The sequence below is a fragment of the Mytilus edulis genome, chromosome 3 (assembly GCF_963676685.1).
Source record: "Mytilus edulis chromosome 3, xbMytEdul2.2, whole genome shotgun sequence".
NCBI classification, from domain to species: domain Eukaryota; kingdom Metazoa; phylum Mollusca; class Bivalvia; order Mytilida; family Mytilidae; genus Mytilus; species Mytilus edulis.
Window position 1 is genome coordinate 92,980,667 of NC_092346.1, and position 13,484 is coordinate 92,994,150.

General features: G+C 33.7%; 1 protein-coding gene across 2 annotated transcripts in view; it reads left to right on the top strand.

Annotated features, from left to right (window-relative positions):
* LOC139517788 (versican core protein-like) overlaps window positions 1–13,484 on the top strand; it is a 39,666-nt gene that overhangs the window by 23,629 nt on the left and 2,553 nt on the right. The window contains exons 2-4 of one of the 2 annotated variants that reach the window (XM_071309215.1): window positions 4,510–4,740; window positions 5,509–5,625; window positions 10,606–11,147. In XM_071309215.1, coding sequence (XP_071165316.1) covers window positions 4,510–4,740; window positions 5,509–5,625; window positions 10,606–10,619 — 362 coding nt within the window. In that variant the 3' untranslated portion in view covers window positions 10,620–11,147. Of the gene's footprint in view, window positions 1–4,509; window positions 4,741–5,508; window positions 5,626–10,605; window positions 11,148–13,484 lie in introns of those variants that run through there. The other variant, XM_071309216.1, reaches the window with a different exon arrangement.

Sequence of the window (13,484 nt, forward strand, 5' to 3'; positions counted from 1 at the left end):
AGTTCATCTTAACGTTGTTTATCGATAGACGACCTTTTCGTAACCAATGTAAACTAGATGGCGGCGATGATAACAACGACTTTAACAAAATTTATTTCATTGCACGTTAATCGTTAAATAAAATAACAAAAACAAAAACATTCGTTTGAATGATAATAAGAGTTTTAGGGAGCTACCATTTGATTTTTTATGGGGGGGCTAGGATGAAAATTTTTGTCCTGCATTTTTTTTAGTTGTAATCTCTGTCCTGCCTTTTAATTTTCACTCTATTCGGTCCTGCCTTTTTTTCTTCTTAGTTAATCCTGACTTTTTTTACCTAAATTGTCATCCTGCCTTTTTTTTTTGCAAAGTGTCTCATCCTGCCTTTTTTTTTACTCAAAACTCCTGTCCTGCCTATTTTCTTCAAATTTCATCCTAGCCCCCCCCCCCCCCCCCCCCCCCCCCCCCCCCCCCATAAAAATCAAATGGTAGCTCCCTTAGTAGTTATTTTTATCAGATTGCAAATTTCATGGAGTACTTTTTTTTTCTTTAGTCACACATATATTCATGCGCCAGGCCTATTCAATGATACAAATATACAATTTGCGTGTGATAGTGGTTACGAGTGTGGAAAAATATATTACTTATCTCCAATTTAAAAAAAAATAAGGATTAATTAGATATAGGAAGATGTGGTGTGAGTGCCAATGAGACAACTCTCCATACAAATAACATTTAAAAAGTAAACCATTATAGGTTAAAGTACGGCCTTCAACACGGAGCCTTGGCTCACACCGAACAACAAGCTATAAAGGGCCCCAAAATTACTAGTGTAAAACCATTCAAACGGGAAAACCAACGGTCTAATCTATATAAACAAAACGAGAAACGAGAAACACGTATATATTACATAAACAAACGACAACTACTGTACATCAGATTCCTGACTTAGGACAGGTGCAAACATTTGCAGCGGGATTAAACGTTTTAATGGATCCAAACCTTCTCCCTTTTTCTGAAACAATAGCATAACATCACAACAAAGAAAAACATACGATAAAATATCAACTGGCAGACTTAACTCAATCAAAAAACGTATGATTAAACAATGAACGAATAAATTTTGATCTGCGATATCTGAATACAAATGCACAGTTAATAAAATATTAGAGACAAACATTCATGACCAAAAAGCTAACAAACAAATTCAAACACAGGACATGACTGAGAAATATTTAACCAATCAATGTTCACTTTAGAAAAAAAACGGTTTTTTTATAATCTTTAAGTTTATACAAATGTTGTAAGAATAAGTGAAAAATTGAAGATATTACAAATAATCAAAGCTGGTGTACAGACAAGATCCATATAAATAAAAAATAACAAAAAAGCACTATATACAGTATCAACAGGTCGAATTAACAAGAAAATACGATTTGAGAGTACTCGCAGTTACAGTAACTGACAGCTAGTTAAAAGCCAAAACCAATTAATAATAAAAAATCATGCATCAGAGACTAAAATCGACTAAAACACATCACAGGGATTTAGTATTTTAACGTCATTAATAGTCAAAGAAGACATGACTTGTGCAATGCCAAAAATCAATGTATCGACAGGTAGTAGTATAGTGAAAAGCGACTTCTATAGAAATAAAAGTTAACGTGTCTGTGTCTCTATACATCTCGCCTCAAAAGATAATGAAATTTAGTTATGTTTTAATTTGCTAATGACAATATCAATATTAGTGCCAATGTGAACTATATTCAGAGATCTTATTACAATATTGGTACGATAACCCTTACTTATAAGTTTGTTTAAAGGTTCGATGAGTTTACAAGGATCACATAGTGATTTCCTCGCTTTAAGTACAATATTACCATAAAATTTAGGATGTGAAATACCATTTTTAATAAGCTTTCTACAGGTATAGCCAAATTTACTAATCAAATCTTTGTATCTATGAAAGAATTTAATACAAGTTTTAAGTAATTTATGGTATCGAAATCCCTGACACAACAATTTACCAGTGATGCATTGATTACGTTCGTTAAAATCTATGACATCAGAACACACACGGGCAAACCGAACGAGTTGCGATATATAAACACCGTATGATGGAGCCAAAGGCACATCGCCGTCTAAAAAAGGAAAATTAACAATAGGAAATGAAAAATCGTCTCTTTTGTCGTAAATTTTAGTGTGAAGTTTCCCGTTTGAAATTGAAATGTCTAAATCTAGAAAAGGACAACTGCTGCTGTTTATGTTAGATTTAGTTAAAGTAAGTTCGTTTGGGTAAATTTCTGAAGTATATTTAGAGAACTCTGGATTATTCAACGAAAAAATATCATCCAGATAACGGTAGGTATTTTTGAATGTATCAACCAAATGTAACAAAGATGGGTCTTTACTGAGTTTGGTCATAAACTGAGATTCATAGCAATATAGAAATAAATCTGCTATTAAAGGGGCACAGTTGGTGCCCATAGGAATACCTACTACCTGACGATACACTTTATCGCCGAAACGTACATAAATGTTATCAAGCAGAAAGTTTAAAGCTTCAATCATATCCTCACAATTCCAGTAAGTGTATCTAGCATACTTTCCTTTTTCGTTACAGAAAAAGGCCTTAAACGAGTTACAGCAAATAAAATTACAATGAGATTTTTCGAAAGACCATTTTATCAAATACAAAAACTTTTTCTTTATAAGATTGTGTGGAAGTGTAGTGTACAGAGTAGAAAAATCATAACTGTCAACAGAATTGTAAGGACCATTGAAAGCATGTATTTTATCTAAAACCTCTAAAGAATTTTTAACACTCCAAAAATAATTAATACCATTATTTTCATAAGCTTTATTACAAAAGTTAATAACCAGTTCTTTGATAGTAGTAAGGGAGGTGGTTAGAAGCACTGATAGATTAGTAGTAGAACACTTACTGGAAGCGGATATGAAACGGAATTTAAATGGTTTTTTGTGTAATTTCGGTAACCAGTACATGGTAGGGACTTTCAAATGTTCGGAAGATGCTTTAAGCTGGGCAGTGGCAGTGGTATGCTTGTTAACGATTTGACTCTCTGTGGTGCGCACTGACCTGAATGTAGAGGAATTGATAATTTCGATTTGAAGAACTTTCGTGTAGTATATGCGTCACACCACCACTACATTATTTGCTGCCTTGTCTGCCGGTACGAACACAAACCGCTCTGCGAGTACCTTGAGTTTGTTTTTTATTCTAGAAATGGGTATATCATGGTTCCTATTATTAATTTCAGAATTGTTTTCTAAATGAGATATTCGAATATCAACCGTATTCATAATTTTATTCAAATAACTGTCTAAAGATTTTTTATCGGATTTTTCACGTTTGCACCAATTTTTACAATAGGCAGACAGAGCGTATTTAATGACCTGACGACACTGTTTCCAATCTATTGTAGATGGAGGACGGTATTTCGGTCCTTTCTTTAGAAAAGTTATGACTTCACGGTCATCGACGATGTTGAGGTCTCCTGTGATAACATGACCATAGGGAACATATTTAAAACTAGATGTTTCGCAATCTCAAATGGAAGGAACATTATTTTCAATATTGACGTCTGTTGTAATTGACGTATAATTGAAAATCAAATTTCTGCTCGTTTTTTTTATAAGAATACGAAATAATGGGTTGTTCTATATTATCAAAATATGGAGGTATTAAGCTATAGACAGAAGAGTCATTGAATATGCTAGACAAATTAATAAAATCAATACCTCTATTATACCTTTTTAAAGGAATTTATTGGTCACTGTGTATAAACTGGAATAAGTCACTCACAAACATATCATAAAAGGACATTCTGTTTTGTGCGTGAATTGGTCGTGTTTGTATACCAATAAATTCCTTTAAAAAGGCGTTTAATCCTATATTATTTCTATTTTACTATTTATCAAAACGTTGTTTTCCTGATTCCATAATTGATATCGTCCTTGCTAGAATGGAACAAACATTGTGAAGATCTTGTTTTGAATATTTACAGGGGAGGTAATATTTTGTCCCTAGATTTCCCATTGTACCGCATCGCATTATATGTGTTGATCATTCAGTATTGGTTTAACACATATTGACAAATATAATCTTATTTTCTATATAGAATTGAAATATTGTGACGTGGGTTTCCCATGTGTGGAACCTTGTAAAATTTGTGGAACACCTAGTTTGTGTCATTTGTCCGTAAGTTGTTTGACAACATTATTCAAACTTTGCAGAACGATAGCACAAAATATAAATGAGTTACATATTATTTTGATGTACATTTCAATTATTTTTTGAAGGAGTAAAACGCAGTCTCATACCGGTATTTTTTTGTAAGAAAATATTGGAATTAATTAGTTGATTAAACAACTAAAATTTTTATCAATAATTCAATTATTGTTTTATAAGATCAGTATAGAATCTACAAAGGGTATAAAAAATATATAAGCCTGACAAACATATTTCTCAATTTCATATTTGTTCTAATGTATTTTTCCTTTTTTCAGATAGATTTTCGTATTGGTCTAGGAATGAACACCTCACCAACTATTTGTCAACAAGAAATGAAATTTATACACTGAACTCCAGTAGTAAACTCATGTGTGTAAATGAATGCACAAAAACAGCGAACTGTGTTTCTGTGTTTTACATAGAAAAATCATGTCGCCTAAATAATGTTTATTTTACAGGAAAAGCTGAATTGGTTCATAAACCCGGATCTGAGTATATTGCATCAGGTAATCTCTACATATATCTCTTCTTGATGCACAATAATTTTACAAATCAAATTACACCAAAAGGATAGGGAGGTGTAATCCATTAATCAGACAGTATAAAGAGAAAACCGGCGTAAAAAGTAGGGCTGCAGGATGTTCTGGTCTTATACATGTACATTTTGTAGTTTTGTATGTTAGTAGTATTTACACCAAAACATTGACTAGTTTGAAACGTAGAGAGTATTTAAGCAAAGACATTGTGTAGTTTTATATGTGATTTGTATCCAAAACATTGAATAGTTTGATATACATGTAGTATCTAAGCTAAGACACTCGCTGGTTATTTTAACAGAATAAATGACTTGACCCCAACTTTAGCTAAATCTGGTTCGAGCTTTATATTCTTTAATATAACAGGTTAATAAGTCATTACGTCTATCTGATATATGACATGATATCCTAACATGTTTGCATGTACCTAAACACTGCTTATGATATCATCCACGAAATGACCAAATATTTTCAAAGTATAAAACCTAGTACAATCATTGAAGAAAACCAAGAAAGGCCAACATCACAGTCAAACATATACAGTTTATGCATCAGGAAGCCGAGTAAGATATCAGTCAGAGGAGGCCGTTATTTAGCATTTTCATTGTCTACTATACATTTAGTATTTTCATTGTCTGCTATACATTCAAAAATACAATCATCCTGTGCATTAAAAGCTACAAATTATTAAAAACAAATTAAAATCCTTCATTAAAAATCATTTGTTGTATATTTTAGTAACTGCTTGTTCATCGAATCCGTGTCTGAATGGCGGCACATGTTCACCATCTGAATCTGGATCTTCCTTCACATGTGACTGTTTGTCTGGTTCGAAAGATAATCTATGCAAAGCAGGTATACATATATATGTTAAGATGATATATAATATGTTGGGATGTACAAGTACCCGATCATGTCCATTCTGTGTTTTGTCAGATATATTTCTATTTTTATCCTTTTGATGGGTTTTTTCCAACTTACTTTCATAGTTTCTTCTTTTGGTGTAAATGAGTTTTAATTCCCCGAGAGTATCACCAGCTCAGTTGTGCTGACATGAATTACCATTGATATAGTCATATTTATAAATTAACTGTTTCCAAAACTATTGAATTTTTGTAATACTAAGGCTTTTCTACCTCAGGAATAGATAACCTTAGTTTTTTTGGCAAAACTTTAAAGAAGTTCGGTCCTCAATGCTCTTCAACTTCGTACTTTATTTTGGCCTTTTAAACTTTTTTGGATTCGAGCGTCACTGATGATCAGTCTTTTGTAGACGAAACGCACGTCTGGCAAAAATATAAAATTTAATCCTGGTATCTATGATGAGTTTATTTACACCGATGTCCTTTGTTAGGGGAAGATCAGGATCACGCTCAAATGTTTAACCACGCAACATTTTGTATGTATGTGCCTGTCCCAAGTCGGGAGCCTGTAATTCATTGGTTGTCGTTTGTTTGCTATGCTATATATGTTTTTCTTTCTTTTTTTGTACATAGATAGGGCCGTTAGTGTTTTCTTGTTTGAATAGTTTTGCATGGGTCATATCGGGACATTTTTTAAATTACTATGCAGCGTGGGCTTTGGTTTCTTGTTAAAAAAGGTCTCATTGGCAATCATACCACATCTTCTTTTATATAGAAAATATGCAATATGGAAAGCCACCTTTTGTAAAAGACCTAATTGTTAAATCTTATTTAATTCCGTCTACCATAGTAAATACTACCGGTATCACTATTTATAAAGATTAATTTAAATTGATTATATAATTGACCTCGTGTATATATTGTTAACTAGGTACTCAGTGTTGTGGGAGAATATTAGTTCTTCGATCTAGTGAAACCTTAAAAAAGAACATGATTTCGTTGTTAAAAATTGTCGTTGTAGTATGTGTTGTCTTACCAACTTAATGGTACATTCGTGTTCCTTTATCAGAAAGTTTATTCCATTTGATTCACAAACAATGCCTGGAAGGAAAATAACTTTTTTCATGAAGGTAATGATAAGTGTTAAGCACATACCGAAAAAGTATTAACTTTATACTCACACAAAATGTCACATTCTGAGGTGGTTACACTAGGTTGAATTAATAGCTAAAGAATTAACGACTATAATGGAGTCCTTAACAATTTCTATAACCGCAAAAAATGTAGTTAGTGAGATGAGACACTTTCACCAAGGATTGAACAAGCAATTCGATATGCTGACCGTAAATCCTGGATCTTGACATCTGTATCTTAAACAGGAAGCTTACTACCCAAATTTATGACAAAAGAGATGATCTTGCATTTCCTATCGTTTATTATCCATTTTTAGATGGCGACGTTCCCTTGTCATCATCGTATGGTGTTTATATATGTCAACTTGTTCGATTCGCTCGTGAATGTAATGACGTATTTGATTTTAACGAGAAAAACAATTCTGTATTACTGAAAAAATATTACACCAGGGTTTTCGATATCACAAACTTGTAATAACATTTGCTTAATTCTATCATCGGAACAAGGATACATTCGGTATTGTAATATGGTAAATTTTTATATTCTTGGCTTCAATTTTTTTTTCTATATATAAAAAAGTAGATGTGGTATGATTGCCAATGAGACAACTATCCACAAAAGTACAAAATGACACAGACATTAACAACTATAGGTCACCGTACGGCCTTCAACAATGAGCAAAGCCCATGCCGCATAGTCAGCTATAATAGGCCCCAATAAGACAATGTAAAACAATTCAAACGAGAAAACTAACGGCCTTATTTATGTTACAAAATGAACGAAAAACAAATATGTAACACATACACAAACGACAACTACTGAATTACAGGCTCCTGACTTTTACAGGGACATACATAAATAATGTGGCGGGGTTAAACATGTTAGCGGGATCCCAACCCTCCCCTAACCAGTGTTATAACAGTACAACATAAGAAAGAACTATAAAAATCAGTTGAAAAAGGCTTAACTCATCAGATGGACAAAAATACAAGTGGACGTTGCCGGGTACTTATACATCCCGACACAAAAAGACGCAATGAACAGATCTGAGAGTACTCGAAGTTATCTGACAGCTAGTTCAAAGCCACTAACAACTAATAAAAAAAATCATGTATCTAAGACTAAACTATCAATCCGTACACATCCAACATCCAATGGATTTAGTGTAAAGACGTCATAAACAGTCAGAGAAAAACATGACCTTGTGCAATGCCAAGTTACAGGTATCGACAGATTGTAGATCCATGAATATGTATATAACATACTAGTAATATTTAGTTAGCTTTTAATTTACTGATAACAAAATCAATATTTATACCAATAAAAACAATATTCAATGATCTTATTACAGTGTTGAATAGGTAACCTTTTCGAATAAGTTTATTTAAAGGAGCGACAAGTTTACATGGATCATTTCTAAATTTCCGTGCACGGTTAACAACATTTCCGTAAAAATGAGGATGTGCTATCCCGTTTGAAATAAGTACAACCAAACTTCAAAACCAAATCTTTATATCTATGGAAAAATTTAGTAAAGGTTTTAAGTAATTTATGGTAACGATATCCCTGGTTTATTAATTTACCAGTAATACATAGGTTGCGTTCGTTAAAATCAAAAACGTCACAACAGACACGGGCATAGCGAACAAGTTGTGAAATATAAACACCGTAAGATGGTGCCAAAGGAACATCACCATCTAAAAATGGAAAATTAACAATAGGGAACGAAAAATCGTCTCGATTGTCGTAAATTTTAGTGTGGAGTTTCCCGTTTAAAACCGAAATATCTAAATCCAGGAAAGGACAGTTATTACCGAATAAATTTGATTTATTTAAAGTAAGTTCCTTGGGGTAAATTGCAGCAGTATATTGAGAAAATTCTTGATTATTTAACGAAAAAATATCATCAAGATAACGGTAAGTGTTGTTGAATTTATCAATTAAATGCAATTTCGACGGGTCTTTACTGAGTTTAGTCATAAACTGTGATTCGTAACAGTACAAAAACAAGTCTGCTATTAAAGGGGCACAATTACAGACCATGGGGATACCTACAACCTGTCGATACACTCTGTTGCCGAAACGTACATAAATATTATCAAGGAGAAAATTAACAGCTTCAATCATCTCATCACACCTTCAGTAAGTATATCTAGCATATTTACCTTTCTCATTTGAGAAGAAGGCTTTAAATGAGTTGCAGCAAATATATCTACATTCAGCTTTACACTAGTACTATATGCCTTTTTTGTGCTTCTTTGTTACATATTTACCTATTAGGTCTGTTTGTTTTGTTTACAAATTGTTGTCAATATAATGGAGTTTGATGCGACTGTCAAACAAATGAGAGGTTAAGCTAGCTTTAAAACCAGGTTTAATCCACCATTTTCTTCATAAGAAAATGGCTGTACCAATCAGGAATATGACAGTTGTTATCCATTCGTCTGGTGTGTTTGAGTTTTTGATTATGCCATTCGATTAGGGAATTTCCTCAGAGTTAGATATTTTTGTAATGATAAATCACCATGCAGACATCTTATACGTTGAGGTATTTCACATCTATTATTGAATACTCTATACAAAACACAAAAATGTCGGCAAACACCTGAAATAGCTAAACAAACCTTTAAAAAGATTTATTGTAGTGACGATTTTGTCAGGTCATTAAAGATAGCATATTCTGGTATTAATAATGGATCAATCATTAGGTCTTTGCATCGGAAATAAACACATTTGTCCTAAAAAAAAACAGTTATTGGCATGCTACGGGTTATGTTCTTCTCATATATAAAGATAGTTTTCCTATGCGTATTGGTGTGTTTGTTTTTTTCTACATTGGCTGAGGTAATAGGGGGAGGGACCTGTATAACCCCGTCCCATATGTTTGCCTGTCCTAAGTCAGGGGCATTTGGCTTTTGTAAAAGAAATTCTTCATCTACATATTTTACAGTTAAGTGTGACCTTCATTTTTACTGTGCTACTACAGGGGCAAGCTTTCTCGTTTTGTTGAAGACCCATTGGTGTCTCGGCTGTTTTTCTATGGTCGGCTTTTGTCTCCTTGACACATTTCTCCTTTTCGTTCTCGTTTTAATTATTTTTAACGATTAAAAGTAAGTCGAGAAATGCATCTTTTCCTGATATATTAGTTTAATTTCGTGAAAATTAACCTTATAGGTTAGCAAAGTCATCATCGCCCCTGGAACTGTATCGTATGACCTTAATTGACATATATTGGCAATAATGTATTTCTCTCAGTTTAAAATGGCATTGGGAGTTAAAATGAACAAAACAAGAAGTACGTCATATTCTGTAACAAGCCTATGTATTTTAAACTTAGACAATACGACGTCATATCACGGAAACGTTACAACCACGGGGGGGGGGGGGGGTCTCTTCCTATATAAAGGTATATACATATGTGCCGCTGGAATGGGTCCCTTTTTTGATCCGTCAAATATATCAATGGGGTGCAATTTTACCGAGGAAATATATCAATAGGTAGTAATTGACCGATTGTGATATATCAATGGGTGATAAATATATGAATGGGTTATGATTTCGCTGTGAAATATATGTATAGGTAGGGATTTCACAATTATTCAATATATTAATGGGGGTGTTTTTAAAATCCCAGCTGCACACCTGTACCCAAAATCCCATGTTGAGACCCCCCCGTGGTTACAACGTAAAATTGAGAATGGAATACATACATTCTATAAATTTTGATACAGCGAAAAGATAATTTTGTTCGGAAACTTTTTTTTTTCGTTATTTGAACTTCTTGTATTTATTGTGAAGGTTCTTACATTTAACATGTTTGTTTCTTAATTTTTTTTAGCCAAAGAGGATTGATATCCGCATGAATAGCAGCGACGTCTCGGAATTTGAACAATAATGAGGAAATCTTGTTGGTTATTTTCGATACTTTATTTAACATCTTCCAACAATTAGGAATATGTTAAAACAAAAACTGTCGAAATATTTGTCATGAAATATTTTTTGTTTCCTATACATGATATACGTAATTAATTTATACAGACAATATTATTGTTCCTCATACGCAATTGAATAAAGTATGTTTTTCATAAAGTAAAAAACATATTTGTCCTGCGAAAACATACACAATCTGCAAAATTGTAGGACAGCAAAACTCTTTAGTAATCTCCGTATGGTATAACTGCCAATGAGACAACACTCCCCAAAAAACAAATGAAACTAAATGTGTTGCTACCTCCTATGTCTATTCGGGGTTCAGTTTTTTGTCATTCTATTCACAAACGAAGTGTTTTGTTATAATGTTTTTTCTACAATAGACAATTGTTTTACCTTTTTATGAATCAGATTTCGGTCGGAACACTAAAAGACTTGACATGGTAAAATTCCTGGAATATTAGGTTGATATTAATATAAATATTTGTATTGGTATTCTAATCTGCATGTATTAATGAAAGCTATTGGAAATAGTCAATTAAATATTGCACATAGTCAATGATTACATGTCCAAAGAACAATCACGTGTAGTTAAAACTGAGGTTAATTAACGACCATCCAAAGAGGTCGAATCAATCTGTGACTCCATATCCAGATAATCAGATTCCCCATTTAACATGATGAACTCGACTAGGAGCTGTGACACTGTTGGTGTTGACCACCATTATTAGCTGGCTTGGGTATTTGGTGGCTAATGAGGAAGTCCGAGTACTCGGGGGGACCACGACTATCTGCAGGAAATCTGGAAATGAAAACCAACAAATATACCTATCAGAAAATGCTCAACAATGAAGTATTTGGTAAACAGGAAATTGAAGTTAAATAAATCTAAAATTGCATTATGGTGTATTTCATGCATTACATGTTCTTATGAACTAACGCCCCAGTCCCACTAGACCACGATCGCACCACGCTCACCGCGATCAAAAATAAATTCAGATCGTGGTGAGGTCGCGGTATGAGCGGCATGAAAATGTAAATTTTCGTTGATTTATCGATGTAACTTCGTCCTCATTGCGCATGTTACGCTCTTGCAACGATCCCGCTACGATTGTAACACGTTCTCATGGCGCTTATTCTGCGACCTCATTACGCTTATCAAGATATTTCTTCGCTCATCACATTCTCACTACGACCATACCACGAGTTATGTGATTGCAACAGGATATTACTACGCTTCTTGTACGATTATAGCACGTTCTTACCACGATTATACTACGTTCATACCGATCTTACTACGTTCTCAGCAATAACGTCAACATCGTGCTCCATATCAATACAGTTCAATTCCTTCTATTTCTGATTAACACGTAGATTTTTCGGAAACAATACAGTCATGCCACCACAATCTACTAGAACACGTTGGCGTCTTGGTAGTGGTTGATGTAGAGGCAGAGGGAGCTCTGACAGTTACGAACTATGATCAAGCAGAGATGTCGGACCGACCAATTCAACCTAAATTACAACCTATTGCTGTTCTATCAAGCTCAAATGACGATATTTTAGTGAAAGATAGCAGAGATGACACAGATGTGTGAAGCATGGTTGAGCCGTTAGAGAAAATGGACAAGAAGTCCTAATTACATACAGACAAACAAAACCTGGAGAGATTTAATATACTGTATAGCGGGTTATGTTCGCGACGTGTAAACTTTTGCTTATTTTCGCGAATAGATCAAAAACGCCAAAATAGATTCTGCCAATTTAAAATTGTACATGCAAAGGTATTGATAAAAGTTTTGAATCCGCCAAAAATAATAATCGCCAAAATATTTCGTATACCTTATTCAATGAAAATCTCTAAATTTTACACCCGCGAAAATAACCCGCTATACGTTATTTTATATGAAAATGACAATGAGAATGATGGTCGTAGTATAAACGTAGTCACGTCGAAAGAATAGCGCAATGAGAAGGGCAAGGGCGTGCTAGAATCGTACTGTGGTCTTGAGCAGCGTGGTGTAAACGTGGTAGTCGTAATGGAAGTGTAGTTGGGTCGCGACGAGAACGTGATGGTCGTAGTGAGGTCGTAATAACGTCGCTGTGAGATTATAGCGCAGTCTCTCCGAAAGAATCACGCTTTCGCTACGCTGATTCTTTATAGTCTTTAACTATAAATGTTGATCCATTCTCTGCTCCTCGAATCATTGCAGATAATCCTGAAATATGTATAAAATAATTTAAAAAGTATGATTAAAAAGCTTTCCTTTTCTAAATTAAGAAAGAAAAAAGATGATTCTCGACCCATGATATAGTTTATAGTTTCCTTAAAGTCACTTAAAAGTAAAATCTCCAATACGATCAACATACAAACACAGCATACTGAACCTTTCATAGCTTAATATACCGAATGTGTTTTGCTCATTTTTAGAGGTCCTCTGACCATATGGTGACTTACAAATTGTTTACATCCTAGTATCTGCTTGATTGTTGTCTTAAATGGAAATCGTACATCTCCATTTCTTCAAGTCGATGATATGCAGCACCGTTGGTTTTGGGTAAAGTATCACTTGGTATCTATGATGAGTTTATCAACTTTATCCGGATGTTTGGAGTAAAGTTTTATCCTGTCCAGTACTATAAAAATAAATACACATAACATTTCACTGCATATAAGAAAATAACCATCACTGGAAGTGAACCAATCTAATTTCTCCACTTATTTAACCTGTATACAAGCTTTAGTAACCATGTAACCTCAAGTTTACAAAATATTCTATAGAAACC